General features: G+C 32.8%; 1 protein-coding gene across 8 annotated transcripts in view; it reads left to right on the top strand.

The window, feature by feature from the left end:
• The window catches only part of EPHA7 (EPH receptor A7), a 220177-nt gene that overhangs the window by 67017 nt on the left and 127990 nt on the right, over positions 1-25170 (top strand). For all 8 annotated transcript variants that reach the window (XM_074187180.1, XM_074187182.1, XM_074187181.1 and 5 more), the window contains exons 4-5: positions 7363-7518; positions 9000-9335. In XM_074187180.1, the coding sequence (XP_074043281.1) occupies positions 7363-7518; positions 9000-9335 (492 nt within the window). The remainder of the gene's footprint in view (positions 1-7362; positions 7519-8999; positions 9336-25170) is intronic.

Here is a 25170-nt window from a genome sequence, read left to right as displayed (position 1 = left end):
AAATCATAGTATATCAGTGACAGGAGGTCTGGATTTGAGGTTGACTTTTATAATTATTCCCACTGAGGTACTGTCAATAGGATTAAAATAAAGAATCTGGACCTGTCCATCCTAGATGAGGTCAGCAGTATGAGCAGTGGGAGTACAGTTTCTGCAAGCTGTGCTTTCCGTCTTACATTATAGAATCATAGACATTAATATGACACAAATATTTGAAAGCTCCTATGGAGACAGCCTGGCTTTCCTGCATTAGGTAAAATGCCCATCTGCAATAAATAATATAATAGCTTTCATTAGAATCCCTGACTATAGATATATGTAAATTCAAAAACGTATGAAAATCCAGAGAGTTTCAATTACAGAACAACCCATTTATACTTTATAATTAATAAACTCTTTGCAGCTGCGTAACTTCAGCCAGGAAACATCTGCTAAGCCTCATACAACACACACATACATAGTTTCTATAGAAAAGGTAGAGCAGAATTATGCTTAAAACTACAGTCTGGAAAAGGAACAAGAATTAAGGAAACTTAGTTTAGTAGTGTTATAGTGTTCAGAAAAATCATGGGTTGGGGTTGGTGTAGGAAAAGGAGAAAAGAAAACCAGTCATTGCTTCGAAAGGAGTTTTGGCAATATAGAAGAAAAATGGGGGTAAAACCATAAACTTGTCTGTTAATTAATGTAAAAACAATCACAGATACCCAAGAAATGCAATTGATCCATTACATGAAGCAAGCTGGTTGGGAAAATTAATTTTAAACTGTCTGGTGCATAATTAGGTAGTTCTCATCTTTCTTGGTATCTACTTAGTTTGGGCCATAGAATTATTTAATTCCAGAAAACAGGACACTTTTTCATGATGACAGTATGTCACCCAAAAGAAAAAAAATCTGTATATTATAGAGGCAGCATGACTGTAGGTGGAGTGTAGGTCTTGATGTCAGGAAGATGAATTCAGTTCTCACTATTAACACTAGCTTTGTAACCTAGGAGAGTCATTTATGTTTACATACCTCAGACAACTTCATAGGACTTCTCCGCTGTTGTATTTAACTTCTACTTTTAGGGAGTCCCTCACTAATCATTCTAATCAATTCACAAATCCTGTATGTGTGTGTGTGTGTGTGTGTGTGTGTGTGTGTGTGTGTGCACACGCACACATGTCTTTCTCTTGTAGCACACATACATGTACCAGAAGGGGTTAATGTTTTCTAGAAATATGACGTTCGAATATCTTAGTGCTCAAAAGTGAAGTAGTTATGTTAGTGGAGGAATCTTCAAATAATTTTTGCCTAAAAATACCTTACCAGTTCTCGTTAGTTCCTTTAATCAACTTATCTACTGTTATATCGTTATTGCTGCCTATCTCTTCGAATCCCCTGTAAGCCTTGAAAAATGGAGCTAAGCATCTAGGATGACACTGGAAGTGGTTGAATACTCTGTTGTGTCTCCAGGACTCTTGCTGAGATCAAAGTGGGACAGGATAGTAGGCACTTAATAAATGCATGTTGACTCGTTTGACTTCAGCACAAGGCAAGCCTGGGATATATATACTCCCAGTTGATCCAAGAACAGTCAGTTTTGGAATCTCTGCCGGGGTAAAGGAAAGAGGAAATTCAGGTGAGGGTAGAGAAAATGGAGTTGGCTTCTCTGCAGTTCGTACTTGAAAAGGACTGCTTACCAAAATCCTTTTGTTGTACTTAGAACTGACTACACCCATGGTCCCAGGGCAGAAGTTTTCAATTTCTCTAAATACCTTTACCCAAAACCATTAAAGAATAGTGACTATTTGAGATAAACATTTGGAGAATCAGCCTCCTATAGTTTTAATGTTTTAATTACATGCAAATGATCTAGCTTTGAATATTCAGTATCATGAATATAACGAAACAGCCCTATACTATTGATTTGCAAAATGGAAAAAAAAAATTTAAAAGCATTAGTTGAAAAACATGGTTGTAATTTTTTTTCTGGCCTTCTAGTGTTTAAATCCCTGATGTAATTTGAATTCATATAGCTACTTACAAATAGCATGTTTCCACATAAAAAATTTAGAAAGATGAAACATTAAATTTTTTATACACAGTGGAAAAATGTGCAAAAATAACAGCAAACTTAGAGATATCATAATAGATAAACAGCCCCTGTCTGTTCTACAAAAGGTACATGTGTTTCACAGATTTCCTTTTTCCTTAGAGGTTTCTCATTTAAGTACTGACCCAAGCTTGCTTAGTTTATGAAATCTGACAAGATTATAGCTCCTGACTGTAGGCTAATGATTTTATGTTGTTTTATTCATTAAGGCCCCAGGGATCGAAAGAATAGAAGAATCAAACCCAGGCCTCTGTCTTAATACTATAAAACACTGCCATTCATCTAATAGGCAAGATATTATATACATAAAATCTTTCAAAGTTTACACAGTCAGATTACATGTATGTGTGTATATATGTGCGTCTTCAACAGAATCTTCAATTATCACACTGCTGCATTATTATATTTGTTAATATAAAGTTGTTTAAAAAAACTAAAATCTTCAAAAGGCAGGAAATTAAAATAGTATGTTTCTTATTGTAAAATTGACTTACCAACATTGCACATGCTCTTCTTATTAAAGTTTGGTTCTAGGCAGCTAACAACTATTGAAGAAGTCTGGGACAAAAAAGGATAAATAAGTTATCATGGAACTGTACTATATTGCACACTTCCTAGAAAGTTTGTTTTAGATGAATTGCACATGTTATCCATGTATATAAGGAATACATGTGTATTGATGGTGTCAAAGGACACCTTAAAGATGCACTTAAATATTTCTCTCAATGCTTCCTGGAAAATTAGTTGAGTTCAAAGAAAATAAATCATCCTTATTATTTTTTAAAATCTGTAAGGAAGCTATTGAACTTATCTACATGCATGAATTCAATGCTCAGATCAACCTCTTTGTCCCAAGTTGTCCTCTTTAGGGCAACTCTGAGTCTCTCATTACCTGAAGGATATTTGCAGTAATTTTCCTCTTCAACAATTCTCTTATCAAGTAAATAAAAATCATTTGTTCAACAGAAATTAAGTGCTTTAACATTACAATATCTGGAGAGAAGAACTTCTGATACACTAGGCTGATACATTAGAGAATCAGGATCCTTGGGTTTTTGACTCTTGACTGTTTTTATTTACCTGAGTGATCTTGGGCAAGCAGCCTTCTTTGACCCTCAATTTACTCATCAATAGAATGAAAGGGTGTTTGAATGAAACGTGATCTCTATAGTCTCTTTTACCTCTTAAATGGAAGACTTACAGAACACACATAATTTATGTTCATATACCCTCAATAAGAGTTGATAATCATCATGTGTATTGATCTTTTAACAAGTTATTTGAAAATAATGGTTTCTTAGATTTTGATATTTTCAGTATTACCTAAAAGGGCAGTGAGTGTTAAGTAAAGGAAAAACAAAATCAAATGTAATTGCTTGGCCTTTAAAACAATATTTTAGGGGGCAGCTAGGTGGCACAGTAGATAGAGCACTGGCTCTGGAGTCAGAATGACCTGAGTTCAAATCTAGTCTCAGACACATAGAAATTATCTAGCTATGTGACCTTGGACAAGTCACTTAACCCCACTGCCTTGCAAAAAACCCAAAAAAAACCTGAAAACCCCCGATATTTTAGAAAGAGTTAGAAACTAGGTTTCTAGCTATGTATATTTTATATATATTGTAGTCATATTTGTATCAAATTTGACTAGAAATATCAAGCTTAACCATTGAACCAGAATGATTTTGGCCAGTTTTATAGGAGCTTATTTTATGATAGATTTAATGAGGGTGTAGGCCATAAGTTATTAGGACTGATGGCTTATATGTCTTCAGTTTTAGCTGTATGTGTTGTTGCCATCTATGCTGAATCTTTAAAACCTTGTATTATAAAACTGTAAATGCCTATGATTTTCTTTTCTAGATCTGAAGTAATGTTAAATTTATTACTTTATGGACTCCAAAGGCCATATATCAAGATATTATGCATTTAATATACATTTTATAGTCATATAATCTATAGAAGTCTTTTAATATTTGAAATCTCTATTAACTTCTTCTGGATTATTAACCTGAAATAATCAAAAAACTACTTAATGCCATTAAGTAAAATGCTTGAACTGTACTATGCTTTTTATGTTATAAAATCTTTAAGATGACGGGATAGTTATTAAATAGGTTGCTCATTAAAATTAAAGATACTGGAGATAGAGTGATATGAAGAGTGTTCCCAACTGACTGCCTGTAGAATTCACAAGAAGAAAGGGCATCAATTCATACAGACAAGCAATTGGAACCTCTAAACTCTAATAGAAAAATGCATGCTTTTTAAAAAAAAGGCATTTTAAGAGGCAATTAGGCACAATAAATGGAGCAGTGGCCCTAGAGACAGGAGGACCTGAATTCAAATGTGGTCTCAGATACTTAATAATTACCTAGCTGTGTGACTTTGGGCAAGTCATTTAATCCTATTGCCTTGCAAAAAAAGAAAACAACAAAGAAAAAAAGCATTTAAACTTCTCTTGTATCTGCTTAAGGAATTTATATTTTTGTTTTTATTACTTCTTTAATAAATCTCTCTATATTACTAATTTGTAATAAACTCCTGCTGAATAAAACAGAATAAGGCTCACAGTGAACTCCTTTGCATCTTGTGCAGTAATGCTCTAAACTAGAGGGACTAATGTATTTTACTTTCTTTATCATTGTGGAAACCAAGAAAGCCAGTAAAAAATAAAGCATTTTGTGGCTATCAGGTTGTTTTTTGATAGTGAATCTAATAATTGAATTATAAGTATTTCAGTATAATTAATTTCTATTTTTTTATTTCTAAGTTTAGCAAGTAAATTTTACAAAGATGACATAATTAAATTTGAAATAAAAAAACTATAACAGGGATATGTCTATAGAATCTTTATCTTCCTCATAATAAGAGGCCTTATGTCACAGACCTGGCCTCAACTAGAGTGGACCTGGTTTCAAGACCTGGCTCAGTTACTTGGTGACTGTGTAACCCAGGGCAAAAAATTTGCTCTCTTCATTTTCCAAGTAACTTTTTGAGACACTAAGTTATAGCTTCTGCCACACATATTGGCAAAGAAAGATTACTCATGAAAAATTCCCTTATGAAATCACAGATGTGGTCCAAAATCATTACTAATTGATATATGTTAAGTATCTGGGATGTCCTAGATCTCAAGAACAAAATTACACAGTTTTCTCCTGAAAGATATCACTTCTAAATGGGAGCAAAGGATTGTGTTTAACTTATTTGAAGTGTATAGAGTGATTCATTTCAGTTTGTATGTACTTAATAATTTTTGTTGATAGAATTGACACATTCTTCCAGGATTCTTTGAAAATTCAGTATCTTTGCATACCATCAAGTTTGAGAATAAACCTTTGAAAATTTTTTTCCAGAGCAAATATTTTTCAGAACATTCTGAAGTCGCATTAGTTGCAGTTTCTTTTTTGAGGGTAGTTTTATTTATTTTATTGTATTTTTAAATTCTAAAGAGGAAGGAGTTATTCCACACAGCTAGGTGACAAAAAGGATAGTTTGAACTAGAGTCATGAAGACCCAGCCTCGGACATTTCCTATCTGTTTAACCTGCGACAAGTCACTTAAATTCTCTCTGCCTCAGTTTCTTCAAGTGTAAAAATTGGGAAAATAATATAGTACCTACCACCTAGGATTGTTGTGAGGATCATATGAGAACATATGTGTAAAGCAATAGCCCATAGTATCTGGCACATAGTAGACATTTAATAAACGCTTGTTTTCTTCCTTTGCTTCAATACCATAATGTCAGGAGATGTGATCAAGTTTTAAATGCCTTATGATCTCTTCATGTGATTAGAATCTACTTGGATCAAGAAGATTATCTGATTGGCTAACTCAACAAACTAATCCATGTTTCTAGTAGGTTTAGACAATTCAACAGAAGACAGTTCAGCAGAAAAGCAATTAGGTAGTAGAAGACTCCAACAATTTTAGAGGAAGCAAATTAGAGGTTTCAAATTCTTGGAACCTATACCCAGAGTAGGTCAGGCCAGGGGAAGTGTTCACACTTTGACCCTTTTCTAATGGACACGTGTAATTGTAGGAGAATATGCTCTAGACTTTTGGGTGAATTTTTTTAAATCAACTCCATTTACTGTATTCCACTTTTGTAAATGTACTTAACTAATTTGCTAATTGTTTGCTTATTGAATGAAATGGGAAGCGTACCAATGGGGGCTTATGAGTGAAAGTATTAGAAACCTGACTTTTATTCTAAGAACCCTGAGAATAGTAGGCAGCTAACTTCTTGAGACCTGTCCACCAATATGGGTGAGAGTTGGAGAAACATTCCCCCAAGGTGTACAAACCAAAGAACAAACTTAAGAAAAATTAAATGCATAAAACTGTCTAAGTGGATATTATATTTATTCTGAATATCTGATTTAATGACAGATAGATGTGAATGGGGAAGAACAATTTAAAAAGTTGAAACTTCATTAGGAATTTCCCAAGGAATCCTGTACTCTTGGATGTTTCTGAGTGACAGTGGCTGCTATGTTAGCATGGGGGTTGCCCTCTTAACCTTTTTCTTCAAAGGTGAAAGAGGGTCATAATGTGTTTACATTTGATGACATCTCAGTTTTCCATTGTTGAAGCCATTCTCTATTCATGGTATTCTAACCTTTGAAAGGATGAAGATAACTTAGTAGAAAACAATTTAAATAGTATAGCTTGAATTGATTAAATTATAACCTATAATTTATTAAAATAAAAAAACTTTATTGGGACATTGATGGCATTTTCATAAGGATTTTAAAAGTATTATATTAATTATCCTGAAAAAATTACACCAAAATTTTCATTATGAGTGAAATTATTATGTAGAAAATAATATAGAAGTTTGTAAATGCATGTGTTTATGTGTATATATGTATGTACATATATATGTATATATACATATGTATATGTATTCTGAGAGTATGTATGGAGACCTGTAAAAGGAGCCATGCTTGCTGATATTGAAATCCAAAGTAGGTCTTCATGAGCAAGCTTAGCCTCGTGTTCATTCTTTAGGAGCAAGTCTAGAGGGTTTCCTAATGCCAATTGGTGATGCAGTGGTACTGCTTGTATGTCTGCATTTTGCAACTATTGCCATGAAATTGAGTTCCTGGCAAGCATGGAAAAGAATAATTCATCATAAAGAACTTACTTTTTCATGAATGCTTACTTTTAATTGTGTTACACTCATGGTAAATGTTCCTGAAATAAATAATTTTTTTCTTGCTCTTTTGTTTACCTTTTCATTATGTTTTTCTTCTTCAGCTTGTGGCCGTGGTTTCTACAAGTCTTCTTCCCAAGATCTTCAGTGTTCTCGCTGTCCAACTCACAGTTTTTCTGACAAAGAAGGGTCTTCACGATGTGATTGTGAAGATGGGTATTACAGAGCTATTTCTGATCCACCATATGTCGCTTGCACAAGTGAGTGGACACAATCATGAAAAGAAAAATAAGCTGTTGTTTAACCAGCCTGTCTCACTTATTGGTAGTGTTTTCATTAAGATATGAAAAAATAACCATAAAGTAATTATATTTTAAATAATTTTATGTGAAAAGGAGAAATTGGGCTAATAGACAAAGAGTTTGTGAAATCTGAGATAATCTTACATGGTGTTCATACTGGCATGATGTAACCTTATCCAAACAACTGTTTCAAAACAAATCTTTTAAAGTTTAAAAGGTCTGTGATTTTATTACTCTAGATAATGTCTCCACCAATTTAGACTGCTACCCTTCCCAGACTTAATGGAGAATCTTTGTGAATTGCTATAGACTGAAGAGATTATCACCTGGTCTTCTGGTTTTTGGAGATAAACCTCTACAAATTTAGATAAGACAGTCAATTTCTGAGCCCCTATTGGGAAACCTTTGCTTTTTAGTGACCAAATGGCAGAAGCAGTAGAAACAGCTGTAGATGGGGTATAGTTTTGGAGTCAGGAAGTCATGAACTTGAATGCAGCCTCATACAGTTATTTAGCATTGTGACCCTGGGAATCACTTAACCTCTCAGCCTTAATCTCCTCATTTGTAAAATATGTACAGTGATAGTAGTACCTCACAGGGATTTGGGTGGGGATCAAATGAGATAATATATGTAACATGCTTTGTAAATTTAAAAGTGCCATAGAAATGCTAGCAGCTATTGTAGAAGTGCTAGTGCTTGTGGCTATTATTATAATATTGAGACTTTCCAGAGCTTTTTGCATACCTTTTTAGAACCCAGGGTCAGTCAGGGACATAGGAGAATTGAGGGTTAAACAAATATGTTGGATAAATAGTTATATCTATGGGAATCTAAGCAAGATTTTTCAATAGGTTTTGCACATGTATCTAACAGAATATTTTATTAAAATGAATAAAATGAGAAACTGATGAGAAACTTGCATGGATTTGAAGTCTGATTAAAATGTAATGGGTCCTGGATTAAAATTCCATCATGAAAAAGAGCAACCTAGAAAGATTGGTCCTTCAATTAATGAAATTTTGAGTGTTCAGAATCCAAAGCTGATCCTTAATACTACTACAAATCATATCAGAGCACACCTAGAATGAACAAATGCATTCTATGCTAACTGACTGAAAAAGGAGAAAAATTAAAAATAGCATCAAAACTGAACTTTTGAAGTACATTAACTAATCTTTTTTGATTGCATAAAAGAAAAATAGCTAAAGTCAGTGGCAATAATTACAAAGACAGTTGTTATCCTCTTTCAGTCTTTATATATTAAATGGAAAATGAAACTTCTTGCCAAGTGAATTTAAGGAGGTTTTTTATGAAGCTTCTGTAGTAAATGTAATGAAATGTTTATGTGAGGGAAAGCATTTCAACCAGTTTGTTCTTCAGTAATTAAACCACTAGCTCAATGCCCTACATTGTTTATATTTTTCTTTCTTTTTCTAAGGACCTCCATCTGCACCACAGAACCTCATTTTCAACATCAACCAAACCACAGTGAGCTTGGAGTGGAGTCCTCCTGCTGACAATGGGGGAAGAAACGATGTCACCTACCGAGTTTTGTGTAAACGGTGCAGTTGGGAACAAGGTGAATGTGTACCTTGTGGGAGTAACATTGGGTACTTGCCCCAGCAAACTGGATTAGCAGATAACTATGTCACTGTCATGGACTTGTTAGCCCATGCCAATTATACCTTTGAAGTTGAAGCTGTCAATGGAGTTTCAGACTTAAGCCGTTCCCAGAGGCTTTTTGCTGCTGTCAGTATCACCACTGGTCAAGCAGGTAGGTTTCTATGATAACCATGATTTATTATATGAGATACCTGCATAATTGGGATGTTTCCTTTGAACAGAGTTATCCTGCATTTACTTATGCATGGACTGGTTATTTTGGTTTGGTGATTATACAAGATATTTTATTCTCTTTAGATTTTTTTTCTCCTGCTGTTTTTCTTGTCATTTCCTTTTTTCATGATCATGTCCATCAAAGAATTTTCAGGAGAAATGAAAGGAGACAGAATTCAAACCAGTTATTTCCTGATTTCAAGTAGTACTTATGAACAGTTGAGTTGGGAAGGAAAATCGAGTTGTTGACTTCAATTAAGCTTGAGATTTTTCAAAAAATAGATTTCAGTTAACTGCATGTTTTTGGTTTTTTAAAATTCTGTATGATTCTAGGTTATTAAGAGTTGGTTATATTATCTCCTTTGGGGTCATCTACCCACAATTAATATGGTTCTCATTTGCCAGGTAGATCTACACTGGCAAATTGAGACAGATGTTTAAACTTGGCAAAATCCCAGTATCAATTGAGAAAAAAGTTCCACAGACATTTGAAATGTCATACTAATGTCTTCTTAAGGGTACAAACTTGCTTTTTACTTTCTAACACTTCATGACTTTCTTTTCAGCTGCCCTTGTCAGTCATGTCTTCTGGTGGCAAATATGCTTTGAAAAAGGTCAAACCAGAGAACAGGTGTAAGAAATTGGCCATTTTTCACCCATTTAGTAAGCCTATCACTTTTCAGGGTAGGAAACTGATTTGGTCAAAGACTGCCTTAGGATTGGCACATCATTATAAGCTTTCCTAGGTGTCCATAAGTGATGTGCAATCACCTTAAAGGTGAAACCATCACTTTAAAGAAATATCTAAAATAACTAATGTCATATCTTGACCATGACATTTTAATTCCAATTTAAGAAATATATATTTTTATTGTTTGAATAAAAGTTTTAGAATAGAAACTCTTGTGGGGATCTTATTTTCCTTTTTTTAAATCAATATTAGATTCCTTGTTTTATAGTTGCTTTACAATTTGTATATTAAATCATATCCCCTGAGTGTATAAACATATATTTAAAATTATGATATTCTTTCCTGTAGTTTTGAAAGATATAGATATAGAAATACCTATTTACTTGAAATTGTCAGAGTGATTTCCATAATATGAAAACTCAAATTATTTAATTAATTGGATTAAAATAAACTGGTCATTCTTCTTACTTAATCTCTGATTTGTCCAACCTGGCAACACTGGGTGCAGCAGGCAACTTATTAAGTGTTCTTGTGGGTTTTTTTGTTAAATATCCTGAAGATCATAAGCTAAAACTTCAAATTTAACTTAAAAGAGGAACCATTGGGATCTCTCCTGTTTTTGATCACTTTTGTCCAGTTTCTCCTATTGTTTCCACTCAACTAAAATAACTGGTAGTTTTATCATGATTTTTTGATTCTGGTCTTTTGTTTTATCTTTTTACTATAAAACTTAATGGTATTAAATGTAAATTAAAGGGGCCTTTAACATGCAGGCAAGATTACAAAAGGTCATAATAGTATATTAATTCAAAAATTACACAGGCACATTTACTACTCAAATATAAAGTGTATTTAAAAGACAGTGAAGTTACATTGATTTATTTTACTCTTCTGAAAAATTGCATTGTTCAAAGAGGGGGGGAAAGGCTTACATTATTTTGTATTTAAATAGGCAGTAAAATGTAGTTTTAATGCAGTTTCTCTTTTTCTTTTTTTCCTGATGGAAAAGTTGGAACATTTAAGTCACTATTATACTATTCTTTTTGGAGGTAGAATTACATAGTAGAATGTGCCTTGGCTTTGAAGTCAGAAACCTGATTTTCCAACCTGTATGAACTTGGATAAGTCATTTTTTTCTTTGGTTTTTATGAAGCAATGGGGTTGAGTGACTTGTCCAAGGTCACACAGCTAGGTATGGATAACTTGATGAACATTTCTGAACCCCCCTTTTTAAAAAGGTAGGTAATAATGATAATACTACCTATATCACATGATTCTTTGAGAAAAATACATTGTAAATTAATAGTTCTGTTTAGATTCAAGCTCTTATTGTCAGTATTTGTTTATTATTCCCTTTCTCTTTGTTCCCAGACATTTTCCAAAAGTCAGGAACTATGTAAACATCTGGGTCTGAGTTCAGGGCCTCTTTGGCAACCTTCATTAATCTTTAAAATTCTCATCAACAATTATTAAAATATGAAATAACCAGTTATTTTTTGTTATAGTTTCAGTGACAGTATTCATTGGAATCTTAACTTGCTATTCCTTCAGTAATTCCTTTCCTTTATTCTTATAATGAAAAGTAACTTTTTTGGAACCATTTTTATTTTATTTTATTTTTTTATTTCTTAGAAATGTTTGTGAGTTTATGAGAGGAAGGCAATATTGTACAAGTGATTGAAAGGTGATGTTTATATTTGAATTTTCCTTTCCTTTACAATTTCTGGTTTGGGCCTTTGGTCATACTTCTTCATGGGGTTGGCATTCTTCAAGAAAATGAAAGTCTTTGACTAGAATGGAAAGAGAAATAAAGAAATAAGGAGAGAAGTGTTTGTTTGGAAACTAGTATTATCTAGTTCAGTTTTTCTTACTTGGGAAATGGAAGATATGGAAAGAAAAGGGAAGCTGGAAAATTTCATTGTATTTATTTGTTATTACATACCTCCTTCCCCTTTTTCCTCCTCAGTGACCCAAAATTGGATCTAAAACATTGTGGGAAAAACATGAAAGGTAGAAGCAAATGCTTAAGGACCATTTTAATTCATTCATGCAAAATTGTGTTGAGATTTATATCAACAATGTTGTAGGGATACATAAAAAATATTTTAAAAACTTCAGTACTTTACACCCTGTTTGATCTTGCAAACATAAAAAGGATCTTGTAGCTAAGAGTGATTATCTCACAGGTGGGGCTGTGCAAAGGAGGGGAGGGAGAAAGGAACAAATGCTCCAGTTTTATGATCTTAATATATTTATTAGTAATTTTTCATTTCCCATTGTAAAGTATAAAAGAACCTAGAAAATATATATATTTGACTTCATTTCAACAATTGAAGTTATTTTTTCTTCATTGAAGTCCAGTGATGATAATGTCATCTTTAAGAATGTTGAAAGGCTTTATCTCATTCCTTCTCCTAGAGTTGTTTGGACAAGTAGATATTGTCCTCTAATGAATTTTCATTTTATTCTCAGACAGGAGTTCTTAATCTTTTTTTGTATCACGAACCTTTTTTGGCAGCCTGGCAAAGCTTATGAACCAAGTACCTTCAGAATGTTTGTGAAAAGCTAGCATTTATGTATTGCTTTAAGGTTTGCAAAGTGTTTTGTATTTTATTGTATTTGATCCTCACAAGTAACTACATGAGGTAAGTGCTGTTATTGTCCCCAATATACAGATGAGGAAACAGACTGAGAGAGATAAAGTGATTGTACTTAGGGCCATATTGCTAGTGAGTTTCCAAGGCAGAATTTGAACTCAGATCTTCATGACTATCAATGCAGCACTTATACTTATTTTCCCACTTGACTATAATATTTTTAAATGCATGAAAATAAAAAAAATTACTATGGAAACCAGGTATATTGAAATAGTTATAAACACATTTTTCATGGACTCCCTGAAATCTGTTCAAGGGCTTCTTTATCCTAAGTGTTCTAGATTTCTTGCTAAATTATAATAATTTTAAATGCTATGAAAAAAAGGTGAAGTAGTCCATTGATCCCTTATGATTAGGTTAGTCATTGCCATACTTCCAGATGCCACAGGAATTATTCTTAAGTCAGTAAACCAGCATGTGCTCACTAGGGTCTGCTCTGTACCCACTGCTTTTATTGCTTTTGCGAAGGATGTGTGAATCTATTTCTGTTATTTATGGATGAAACTCATCATAAAGATCTAGAGATATCTGGAAATCTCTGGATGGCTATATATCAAATATCAAAAAGAGTTATACCTTTCTAGATAGGTAGATACAGATATGGCATAAAGATAGATGATATATATTTATATATACATTTAGATATGACATGTGTCTCACTATCCAAACCATGTTTTTTAGAGTCAGAACTCTAACAAAAACAGATAATTCCCCGTTAAGTTAGAATCTCCCAAAGTTCTTCATTCATCCTAAATTTATAAATGATACATCAATTAGATCATTTGGTTAATTATACAGACACTGTTAAGTGCTAGTGATATATTGAAAAAGGAAAAAACATTTCAATTCAGAAATCAAAAGGACTTTTTAGTTCTTCAACCTCCTTAGAGAGAGAGAGAGAGAGAGAGAAGCATTGCTCAACAAAAAATATATGTTGTTTGATAAGTGTGGTTAAATTAATTCATTCACTTAGAAAATATTTATGATATATATATACATATATATGGTATTTTATGATAAGTACTATGTGAAACATAAAGCCATTCAGGATGTCCTAGTTTCAAAATCTAAGTATACATTCATTACATATGTAATTGGAGTTTTTGAAATTAACTTAATATCTACAATGAAAGTTTGATAGAAGCTATGGAAAAGAATACATAGGAGAATAACATATTGAAGGACTGGAATCTGCAAAGGTGAAAGAGTATCCAAGAGCAGTGGTCCCATAGAGCTAAATAATGCTTATTTTTGTTCTTATTTTCAGTTGTGATTTTTTGTGACCCAATATTTTGGGGGGGGGATGGGGTAGAGGGACAAAGATACTGGAATGGTTTGCAGTTACCTTCAGCTCATTTTATAAATAAGGATACTGAGACAAAAAGGATTAAATGACTTGTCTGGGATCACACAATTAATAAGTGTCTGAGTCCAGATTTGAACTCAGGAAGAAGAGGCTTCCTGACTTAGTGTTAGTCCTCTATGCACTGTACCACCTACCTGTGTGTGTGTGTGTGTGTGTGCACATGTGCATGTGTGTGTGAGTGTATGCATGTATGTGTTTATATATACACATATAAATACATAATCACAAATATCTCTATAGGCATATGTATGAACACATACATATATATTTAGATAACATGATGAACAATGTTGATAGAAGTAGTATATGTATATATATATATATATATATATATATATATATATATATATATATATATATATATATATATTTTTAGGTTTTTGAAAGGCAAATGGGGTTAAGTGGCTTGTCCAAGGCCACACAGATAGGTAATTATTAAGTGTATGAGACCGGATTTGAACCCAGGTACTCCTGACTCCAAGGCTGGTGCTTTATCCACTATGCCATCTAGCCACCCCAATATATTTTTATATACATGAATATTTCTATAGGTATATGTATACAAATACATATGTATGTGCATATATAAGTACATATAATATATATATATATATATATATATATATATATATATATATATATACACACTTAGATATGTGATGAACAATATTGGTAGAGGGAGTTTGTTCATCTTATCACAGATATAGACCTATACCTAAACATCCTATATTATTACCACAGTTGCTCTTATTATTCCTCCTTCTCCTAATAATCATATATTCATATAGAACTTTAAATTTTTAAAGCATTTTGTATGTTGTCTTATTTGCCCCACATAACAATTCTGTGGGCGGTGTATATATTATTTCTTCCATTTTATAAACTAAGAAATAAAATTTGAGAGCTAGTGTGACTTGCCCAAGGTCATATAGGTGGTAAAAGTCTAAGGCAAAATTTGAACCTAGTTCTCCCTGACTCTCAAGATCAGTGTTACCCTGTTCAACACAAGATCTTGTATATCCAAAGATGAGCAATACTTCAAATACTATCTATTCCAACACTTTTATTTTAAAGATGAGATAATGAACTTCCAGGATAGCTAAATAACTTTTCCCTGATCACAGAAGTAGTAAGAATTAGAGAAAGTATTTGAATTGAGTTCCTCTAACTTGAGAGATAATACTGTTTTTAAGTATTAAGATCCTTGAAGACAGTTAGCTAAGAATGTCTTCATATATAGTTGGGTTAGTAATAATTCAGGATTTTGCTAGATCTAGAAGGAATTGGATAAGTAATTGGAAGGGAGGCGCTGATGATTAAGGATAAAGAAAAATCCAGAATGTGTTCAAGGAATATTGAGTAGACTAGCTTATCTGAGGAAGGATTTTCATTTAGGATATTATTAGAAAATAAAATTTGGCTGAAGTGGTTAGAGTCAAATTGGAAAGACATCTAAATGCTAATATGGGAAGTTTGGATATCATCTCTCAGGCAAATGGAAATTATGGAATATTTTTGTTCAGGACAAGAATTCAAGAGGGCAGAGAATATCTTATTTGTGTATATATTGACAATAATGCCTGACAACATTATTTGTAGTGTATATATTCAATAAGTATGTGTTGAATTAATAATAGAAGGTGTATTTTAGGAAGACGATTCTGACTGTAGAAAAAGAATTTTGTCAGAGTATAAGAATCTCTTAGAGAGGCTGTCATCTACAATGTAAAATATAGACAACTCTCTATATTGTGTTATATAGCAACTCTCAAAAGAACTATTTAAATATTACCATATTTCTCCATGTATAAGATGCTCCCATGTATAAGACACACCTTAATTTGGGGGCCCAAAATTTTTAAAAAATGTATTACATAAAGTTAATCATCATGAAATTCAAGGACTTTCTCATCATAGGCATCTTTTGGGTAAGTCTGGTGTGTGTATGCATGCTTTAGTCCAGTCTGTTTCATGAACTTTAAGCACCAGTTGTAGCCTCCTTTGAAATCAGTCACTTTTTCATCAAGCAATTCTTCTTGCTTCATGTTGTACTACCTTTGTGTACACAGGAATTCCATTGGCCCTTTGCTTTTCTTCATATCCTCAATTTCCTCTCTAGATCAGGCCATTTAGCTGAATTGCCTCTCATGACCTTCTTCTGCAGGGGTGTTTTCAGTAGGGGTTTTCCTTCCTGTAGCTAGTTTTGGGTTGTTTTCTCAGTTGGAGGAGGACCAAACTGAGGTTCAGCAGCAAGATTTCCATTCATTTTTGCAAACTGAATCACTCTGAACTTGAATTCAGCACTATAAGAAAATCTTTTCTGAGCCATTTCTGGGCAGAATGTGGCAAAAACGTAACCTAATATACTGGTAACAAAAGTGAAACAATGACTGTAAAGACAAGTGCAAAAAAATGGGAAATGCAAGTAAAAAAAATCTACAACCACAGTATTAAGACCCTCCCAGTTTTTAGACCTCAGATTTTTTTTAAAAAGGGTGCATCTTATATATGAGGAAATACATTATGTATATTTGTAAGATAAATTTGAAGTATTATGTTCCTCAGCTAGGTTATAAATAATACCCCATGGGGATTTGTAGATCAACAAATCAGACTAAGTACACAATATATCTCTCCCCATGTAGATCTTGAAATAAATGTTGGAAACTGGACAGAATATTTCCTATAATTTCTTATTCCTCAGAGAGTATTATTTAAAATGAAACTAATCACTGGAGAATGTTATAAGTAAATATTGTTAAATTGAGCTATCATTATGTTTCAGACTACCATTTTACCATTTTTCTCAAAATTTTGAAATGGCAGCTGTGTATATTAATTTGACTAATGTCGCAGGTGTTTCCCAAATACCTTAAACAGTTTTGTCTGCCAAAAATTAGTATTTGTTAGGATGGCTAGGTGGTGCAGTGGATAGAGTACCAGCCTTGGAGTCAGGAGTACCTGAGTTCAAATTCGGCCTCAGACACTTAATAATTACCTAGTTGTAAGGTCTTGGGCAAGTCACCTAACCCCATTGCCTTGCAAAAAAAAAACACCATAAAAAATTAGCATTCGTTTTAGCTTTTCTTTTACTCTGATTTAAGGTTTTAGAATAAGTTCTCGTTGAATTGAAATTTCAATACACCTGCATGACATGTAAATAAAGAAATATATCATCTTGAGAGGTATATGTACATATAAATGTATGTAAAATATGTATACATATACATGTATTTGTCTTAATGAGAAATAAATTTATTTATTTTAAGAGTTGTATCTATATATACTCATTCACTTGATTAATTACAAAAATTAAGTGTTTCAGCTATAAGGTACTTTTTTCTTGTCAACATTCTTTTTTTAAAATAGGCAGACATATTAAAAATAAAATTAGTAATTTATTTTAAATAACTATATTTATTGCATATTTTGGAAGCTCACTCTATATTTGAGGATAGAACAGAGGAATTTATTTCCCTTTAGGAAAGCAGTTCACTGATTTCTTCAAGTAAAATTGAATGCAGAAATTTACAGGATGAAATGTTATAAATATGATAGAAATTTAATGAAACAAATTAGTGCTCTTTTTAATTAAACTTTTTTGATACCATCTACAGCAGTTTATTCAACCTCTTGGAATTTTCATTATAAATTACTCAAAGCTTAAATTTTCCTTTGGATGCTATTTATTTTCTACATTTTTAAAAGTTTGAAAGATGGAATAATAATGTATGCTGCAGGGCATGTCATTTGTAGAAATTAATCTGTTCATAATTATAAATCTTAGTTTCACTTAGTTTTTCTAATATATAATTTCTTAAGCATATTGTTTAATTATGATCATATATATAATTGTTTTAGTAAAGAACAGAAATTTGCCATGTTAGGGTTAAAAAACCTTTTTATTCTTGATTTAGATAAAAAATTATTAAATTCCTCAAAAAAATTTTTAAATAGATGATTATACTAGTTTGCCAATGCTTTTACAAAGCTAATGTCACATTCAAGTGCTAATAGGTCATCAAATCAACAAATATCGAAGCCCTAGAGATACACACACACACACACACAAAGTCAAGATAATCCCTGCCCTACTATCAGGAATTCACACATAATACATGCATAAACATATACATAAACACTTTATACACACATTCACATATATACACACACCCACATATATATGTGAGAGAGAGAAAAAGATAGCAATTTGGTGATAGCCAGTGAACATGGTAAAAATTAAAAATGTGGAGTTGGGAAATGAAATGTATGAAAATATCATAGAATTCAATGTCACTGGAATTTAGACTATGTAGGAAGGGAGTAAAATGTATGCACAAAGTAGAAAAGGGCTAGACTGTGAAGGAATCTTAGAGGCAATAGAATGACCCTGGATTTTATTGAAAGGAGGGTGAAGTGACACAATCAGAACTGTGTTTTAGGAAAATAGCTTTGACATTTGACTGAAGGGTAGACTGGAGTTGAAAGGGACTTGAGGCAGGAAGACCTGCTAGCAGGCTAGAGCAATGATCCAAAGTGGTAGCAAAGTCAGAGTAAAGAAGTGGACACAAAAGAGATATTGTGAAGGAAGAATTGAGAGGACTTGGTAACAGATTGATTATTGAGAGTGAGATTGAGTAAAGTTGAGACCTAGGTGATTGGGAGGATGGTGGTGCCCTCATCAAAAAGGGAAATTTGGAAGAGCGGAAGTTGTGGGGATGACGGGGAGATATTGGGTTCAGTTTTATACAGCATGAGTTTAAGACCCAACTTGAGCTATCCAGTAGGTGGTTGAGATACTGGAGGTCAAGACAGAGCATAAGGCCTTTTTGGAACTGTGATTTAGGAAAATCACTTTTGTAAACTGTTCAAGATAGATCCAAGAATTTGAAGTAGGGAGACAAATTAGAAGGCAATTTCAGTAGTGCAAGGAAAAGATAATCTGGTTCAACTTTCATTGAGATATAAAGTGAATGGTGGCCACTTTGAGTTGTGCTACCATGCATTTTGACTCATTAGGTTATGATTCCTTATTCTTTTTAGAGAGGTGGTATATCTAGTGGGTCAGCAGGAAGACCTGAGTTCAAGACTTGTCTCTTACATATACTGATTTTGTGTGATCCTTGTTAAGCCATTTATCAACTCAGTATCCTACTCAGTTCTGGACATCTTGGAATTATAGACCAAATGCCAATCAGGATTGTTGAAAGGAGTTTATGTGCTTGAAGCTTTTCTATCTAGATGAAATAAGAACAAAATAGTTTATTTTAAAAGAACATTAATATTTTAGAAAAATATACCAACTTTGAAATATTCCTAAAATATTATTCAGAAGATTGATATAATGTTCACTTAAATTTTATTTTTTTCATTTTTCCCAAAAATCCAAACAAACAACTTTTCCCACTCTTTTGGGAGTCATTACTAAGTGATCTAAATTATGAGTTTTTTGATAAGGTCATAAATTAATTCATTGATGAAATGTGTCATGAAGTTTTGGCCACAATGTAGTTTTCACAGAGTCAGACACCACTGAAAAAAGACTAACATAACCATCTCTTCCAGAGGCTAGACTTGTTGGGGATACCCATCCTGTTTTGCCCATTAGTATTTCAAAAATTTCCAAATTCAATAAGCCTACCAGCTTTAGTTTCCCAGATAGCAAGGACTATAGGCATGGATTATCACACTCAATCCCACAGTGTAGATTTAAAGTAGATCTTTAGAAAAACCTCATGTAATATATTTGTAAAAGAACAAAGAGATAAATAAAAGCAGTTCTCATTTTTAGTACTTTTCTCCCTTGGTTTCTATGTAAACAAAAAAACTTAATTTGTATAATGATAATTGAAATACCCAGTTTCAGTATTTGAAGGACATTGAAATCAGAAGAGTGTGAGGGAATTTTTGAAATTGCTGAACAAATACTTTTCACAGAATGTTTGATTAAGTAAGTATACATTCTTCAGTAACTCTAAATACATAAGAATATGGCCAAGGAATCTCTTGTTATGGTTTTTTCCCCTAGACCAAAAATAAGTGTAAATGAAAGAGAAGTTGTGAATTGATTTACATTCTATGAAGGGGAATACTTTCTTTGTAGGCTCAACTGAAAATGCAAGGGTATATATTTTTTTGTATTTTATTCCTTATTTGCAGCATCTCACTCATTTTGTGATCCTTTTTGATAGAAAATAATTATTATGTTATGATTTGTTAAGGGAAAAAGTCAGAATCTCATTCAGTTTTTAATCTGGTTTCCTGGAAATAAATAATGAACAATGGGATTACCTAGTGATAATATCTTAGTCTGAGGCAATTTAGCTATATCTTGTAAATTTCAAATATATTTCCAATGTAAGTCAAGTCAATAAGAATTTAATAAATATTTTTGATATGCTGGATAGCTATGTTATGTGTTGGGCATAGCAGAAAAGCCCAAAAGAAAATTCCTAGGGCTTTTCAAGGAGTTTTAAGTCTAACGAAAGAAACAGTGTTTAAACAATTACTACAAACTATATCTAACTATATATATATATATATATATATATATATATATATATATATATAAAATAAAATCACAGGATAAATCTGAGATAATCTGGGGGCAAGCTCTTAGAGTGTTGACCTTGGAGATAGGAAGACTTAGCTTCACATCTTACTCTGGACCCTTACTAGTTTTGTGACACTGGACAGTCCTAGAATCTCCCTCTGCCTCAAGTTACTCATCTGTAAAATGGGGTTAATAATTGCATTCACTCCACCCCCTAGTTGTTGTAGAGATCTCAACATATGTGAGATAACCTGCAAAGTACTTTGTAAATCATAGAACCTGATATAAATGTTCATTATTATTATTAGAATTAAAAATAAGAAAACATTTGGCAAAGATTTGAAATAAAGACTGTAAAACAATGGGAAGGGGGAACCTAATTTAACCTCAATTAGTTCCATACTCATTAAAATAGTTCATTGATTTCCATATCCCTGTTAGCTGAAAATTTTCAGAATTGAGAGAGAACTTAATAGTCAACTAGTTCAACTTGCAGTTCAACCAAAATTTCCATGTAATAGACTAAAAAGTAGTCATCTTTGCTTCCAAACTTTTAGTGAGGATAAGTTCTCAAGGCAGTCCATTCCACATAATGGTAGATATTAAGATGATTTTCTTTTTCCTTTAAGTCTCATCATTTCACAGTATGCCTATAATATTGTTTGAATGACCAGACAGTGCAACTCATCCAATATTTTTTTAAAGTTTTATTTTTATAGGAACAGATCACTTTAGAGCTTTGTCTAGAGGGGATGAGAGTTTGTACTGTATCTCACAGTAAGCTAAACTAGTGGTAGTTATTTCTTAAGATGTTTGTGTACACTCTAGGCTATGTGTAATGGAACTTAAATAAAAACACCTTTCACTCAGAAAGTTGAAGCACATAATTAGATTTTTTTTTCTCTCATGGTGAAAGTGAGGGATACTGTGCTGAAAAAGCTAGCAAACAACCCTTCAGTCAACAAGCCCTTAATTGTTATCCAGTGTTCAGGATTAGTGTTAAGATAGTAAATGTTGATTATTTTATTCTTTGCTTCATTGGTGATGAATTGAAGCAGATTTGATTCAGACAAGCAATCTGGTGGAATGATGCAGAGCTATCTACAAAAACATCTGTACTAATCCAGCAACGCAGTAAATTATAGCTACAAGCAAAAGACATTGATCCAAGAGGATCATTAACAGCTTTAACCAACTGATCCGAGTAATGGAGTAAATGAGAGAACACTATCAGGATCTTGTTTTTCAGATCTGTCAATTACAACCATAAAGACAAGATTGCTATTTGTTTCAATTTCAATTATTTTATGACTTATTTCACAGTGTGCTCTTGTGGGAAACCCAACAAGGATCTATTAAGTTGTTTTAAAAAAAGGAGGGGAAAAAGGAAAAAAAATAGCCTGCCATCCTGCACTCCATTTACCAAGAGGTCAGTCACAAAGGGAGAGATAATTGCTGCAAGCCAGCAAAATTAATCGGGGATGAGCCAGATAGGATGATGTATGTTCTTTGAGAAAGTATGTGGCAGAGATATACGTACAAACCTGTAGCTGCTTGCCTTGTTTAAGACACAAGGACAAGAGAAGGAGAACTATGAAAAACAATTAGCATAGCTTCAGAGCGAGCTCTTCTTAATTATCCATTGCATGTCGACATCTGATAATTAGTGTCCCAATTTTTTAATAATATTTGGTCATTAACTTCAGTGTATAGAAAGATTCCCGATTGTGCACCTAGTCTGTACATGCCATCACTGCCAACACAGGAGAGCTCAAGACTTAATCTGGTGTCATTCTTTGTCTTGACAAAGGTAGTGATCGAGAAATCTAACTGTTGAATATTTCATCATGTTGTAATTTGTTAAAGTAGATACCTGGAGTCTTAGTGATTAAAAGATATTATTAATCCTATCAGTAATAAAAAATAAACATATATTAAGTATGTACCAGACACTGTGCATGTATGCAATATGGTATACATTTATGGTATTTTTTTTCAAAGATCTGGTATATCTTTATCTTCATATCTTTCTGTTACATGTCAAAAGACTTAATCCTAAAATCCTGGCCAATGATCTCACAGGTATTATCACTTTTTTTTGGTTTTTGCAAGGCAATAAGGTTAAGTGACTTGCCTAAGGTCACATGGCTAGGTAATTATTACATATCTGAGGCAAGACTTGAACTCAGGTCCTCTTGACTCCAGGGTCTATACTCCATATACTGTACCACCTAGCTGCCACTGGTATTATCACTCTTGAAGGGAAAAAAAGCAAACAAATCTCAAATTTCTTTTGGCTGTGTTGTCTTTGTATATGAAACACCAATAATAACTTTGACAATTTTCAAAGAGATATATATTAAATCATAAGTATAATTGAACCATCACATATATATTTTATAGTTATTGTTACTTACTATTATAAGACAGAATAATTGGGCACAGAATAATAGATGAACACTAAACACACAAAGCCAGTTTTGCAATTGTTATCAGTCCTTTCAATTGTGTCCAGTCCTTTGTGACTCCACTAGCGGTTTACTTGGCAAAGATGCTGGAATAGTTTGCCATTTCTTTCTCTAGTTGGTTTTATAAATGAAGAAACTGAGGCAAACCCTAGTAAGTGTATGAGGATGACTTTAAACTCAGTTCTTCCTGATTCCAGGATAAGCACTCTGTCAACTAAGCCACCCATCTGTCCTACATAAAGTGAAGCTATCCAATACATTCTGATTTTATGACTAATAATTATCTCCTGGTTAAGTAATGTATGCTCCTTATCCTATAAAAAAAGAATAAATATGATTAATTAAAACTTGCTCACAAAAATCTAGTATGTGAAAATTCATTAACTCAAAACACAAATATGGAGAGTACTGGTAGTTATTCATTTTACAAAATGATTCATTATGAAATTACTTTCCTAAGCCTTATGTACATTAAAATTTGAATTGGTTGACAAAAAATTCAATTTACACCTTTGTTTCAGAAAAAATTACATGTAAAAACTCTAAAGTATAAATCTTACAGTTTCTATTACATTTTTTCTTTTTAAATATTAGTCTTTCAACTTTTGAGAACTAAATCCTCCTCCTCCTCCTCCTCCTCCTCTGTCTATCTCTCTGTCTCTGTCTCTCTGTCTCTCTCCTCTCTCTCTCTCTCTCTCTCTCTCTCTCTCTCTCTCTCTCTCTCTCTCTCTCTCTCTCTCTCCACCCCTTCTCTTCCCCACTTCTACTTTTGGGACATAAGAGAAATGTTCCCTAATTCCTACTTTAACATTTTTTGCCTGTTTCTTTTTTTTCATCCTTTATTTTTGAAGAGGACAAATGACATCAAAAGGTTGGAATAAAACGGTGAATAATGCATGATTCCTTGTATGTGAATACATAGAAATGTTGAAAATAGACAGTCACATATTACCTGGTCAAGTGTGATTTAGAAGAAAGGGGAAGGGCTTTCACTCCTCCTTTAAAATACAAAACTTCCTAAAAAGAAAGAAAAAACAATCAAACAAAATGATAAAACAAAAGTAGTGTTTGAGGGATGTGACTTTGTTTATATATATGTATATATATATATATATATATATGCATTTTCATCTTCCTTGGATCTTTGATCTCTGTAGACCTTTCACATCATCAATCATGTAGGTATTTACTAACCATTTATCAAACTCTGTGGACTTTTATACCATTTATGATGGACATATTTGTCTAATTTGCCTTTACAGAATCCTTAGACCTCTGTGAATAGTCCATCTTACAATTTTAGTTCCAATATATCTGGGCAGCAGATCTTCTGTTATGATGGTGGAAGAGACCATACTGGTACTCAGGTCACTGGATTCAGTTCTTCTGATTGGCACAGAAAAAGCAATAGAATAGAGAACAGTTAGTCTAGGAGGAGGGAAATACACTGCTGCACATAGCATGCAACATAGATTTCCTTTTTTTTCTCTCTGAACTATTTAAAGTTACCCTGAGGAAATTTAACCCAATTGAACTGGGAAAAAGGAACCTGATTTCTCTTTTCTAGATGATTTAATAAACATGAAAGATATGAATGAATTGCAAGGGTTTGATCTCTTCAAAATCACTAAAATAATAGTTATTTGGGAGCTCAGTAGCAGTTGAAAAAGAATGTATAAAAAGTGAAATGAGACAATTTACAAGAAATCTAGGCCATATTTCATTTCATTTTACTTCATGTATTTTGTGAGTAGGCATATAATGGTGAGAAAAATTTTACTTGATAAACACATTACTGTACCAAAAAATTATCAATCTCATCCTACCTATCTGAATCTAAAAAAATATCAAATTGCAACAAAAAATGCATCTGAATCTTGACCCAAAATATGAATTGTCCATGTTACAAACAGATAACTTTAAGGCTTTGGCTAAAATTTCTGTATACCTACTACATTATTAGAGAGATGTGATCATTTGTTTAATTTATTTGGTGTTATAACTTCCTACAGTTTAGGTTAGAGTAATCTAATTAAAG

Source organism: Macrotis lagotis, chromosome 5 (genome assembly GCF_037893015.1).
Source record: "Macrotis lagotis isolate mMagLag1 chromosome 5, bilby.v1.9.chrom.fasta, whole genome shotgun sequence".
NCBI lineage: Eukaryota > Metazoa > Chordata > Mammalia > Peramelemorphia > Peramelidae > Macrotis > Macrotis lagotis.
The sequence above is the reverse complement of the archived record's forward strand: the minus strand, read 5'-3'. Positions and strand labels throughout refer to the sequence as shown.